Below are 1,016 nucleotides of genomic sequence, written 5' to 3'. Positions count from 1 at the left end.
ATTTGAACATATTTAGGTACTCCCACGAAGTGCCTAGAGCTGAGCTTGGCTTGGGGCCCAACCAGGCGAGGAGTAAGGGGAAGGTCTGAGCAGAGTCCCTAGTCCTCTTGAGATGGGACAGTCTGGATATCACACCAGGAATGGTTTGAACAATTTATGAGGGAAAGAAGGAGGGGTCAATGGTAGAAAGATCCCAACCAGAAGTTCCAACACAAAGGATTCTTTGGAGAGAGCATAAGGTCAGAATTTAAGACAAATCGGAACTTGAAATTTGAAAGGAGGTTAAAAAATCAGCGGCAAGGTTGGGTCGAAGTTCCTGAGTGAGGTAGTTAATTGAGGCACTTTATCTGAGGAATGAGTTCCAGGCTATGAGCCAAGAGATCCGGATTCTAGGCTTTGGCTTTACTGCTAATTTGCGGGTTGAACTTTGCCAAGTCATTTCCCTTCTTTGAGTTCAGCTTGCCCATTTGTAAAATCGAATAATCAGTGTGTTCTTCTTCCGCCCCTTGGAGTTATAGCAGTAAGAGAACGAAACGAAAAGCAATCAAAAAGCTTCGGAAAGCTAAATGCTCTGCGCCTAGATGAAGCAGTTCCTCCAACTCCGCTTCAGAGGGATGGAGTCAGGGTTAGGACAGGCTGGGGCGGCTGGTCCCCTTTCTCGGTCCCGGTCTTCCTCCTGTCAGCCTGAGGGCGCCCGCTCACGGGCCTCTCTGTCCCAGAGCTCATCTCTATGGTTCTCCCTCCCAAACCATGAAGGCGGGAGGGAGTGGTCAGCACGCCTTTTCCGCTAGTTACCCTCTCTAGGCCACAGTCTCGCTGCTCTAGACCTCCAGTACCTCCTGGCCAGGCGGGCTCACAGGCGTGCGCTCGGGGGGCGCGTGGAGGGGCGGGGGGAGTTCCGGTTCCGGTTCTTTGTGCAGCTGCAGCGGTGGCCCCAGGAAGATGGCCGCCCGGGCGGGTTTCCAGTCTGTGGCTCCCAGCGGCGGCGCCGGAGCTTCGGGAGGGGCGGGCGCGGC

The 1,016-nt window shown here is 54.3% G+C and overlaps 1 protein-coding gene across 1 annotated transcript in view; it reads left to right on the top strand.

The window, feature by feature from the left end:
- Positions 1-1,016, top strand: part of SMARCD1 (SWI/SNF related BAF chromatin remodeling complex subunit D1) — a gene marked incomplete in the record, with an annotated part of 14,577 nt that continues 13,561 nt past the window's right edge. Inside the window, 1 exon segment of the mRNA XM_014584090.2 lies at positions 1-1,016. Coding sequence (XP_014439576.1) covers positions 943-1,016 — 74 coding nt within the window.

The sequence above is a fragment of the Tupaia chinensis genome, unplaced genomic scaffold (genome assembly GCF_000334495.1).
Source record: "Tupaia chinensis unplaced genomic scaffold, TupChi_1.0 Scaffold145652_1, whole genome shotgun sequence".
Taxonomy (NCBI): domain Eukaryota; kingdom Metazoa; phylum Chordata; class Mammalia; order Scandentia; family Tupaiidae; genus Tupaia; species Tupaia belangeri.
This window is presented reverse-complemented; position numbering and strand designations above follow the sequence as displayed.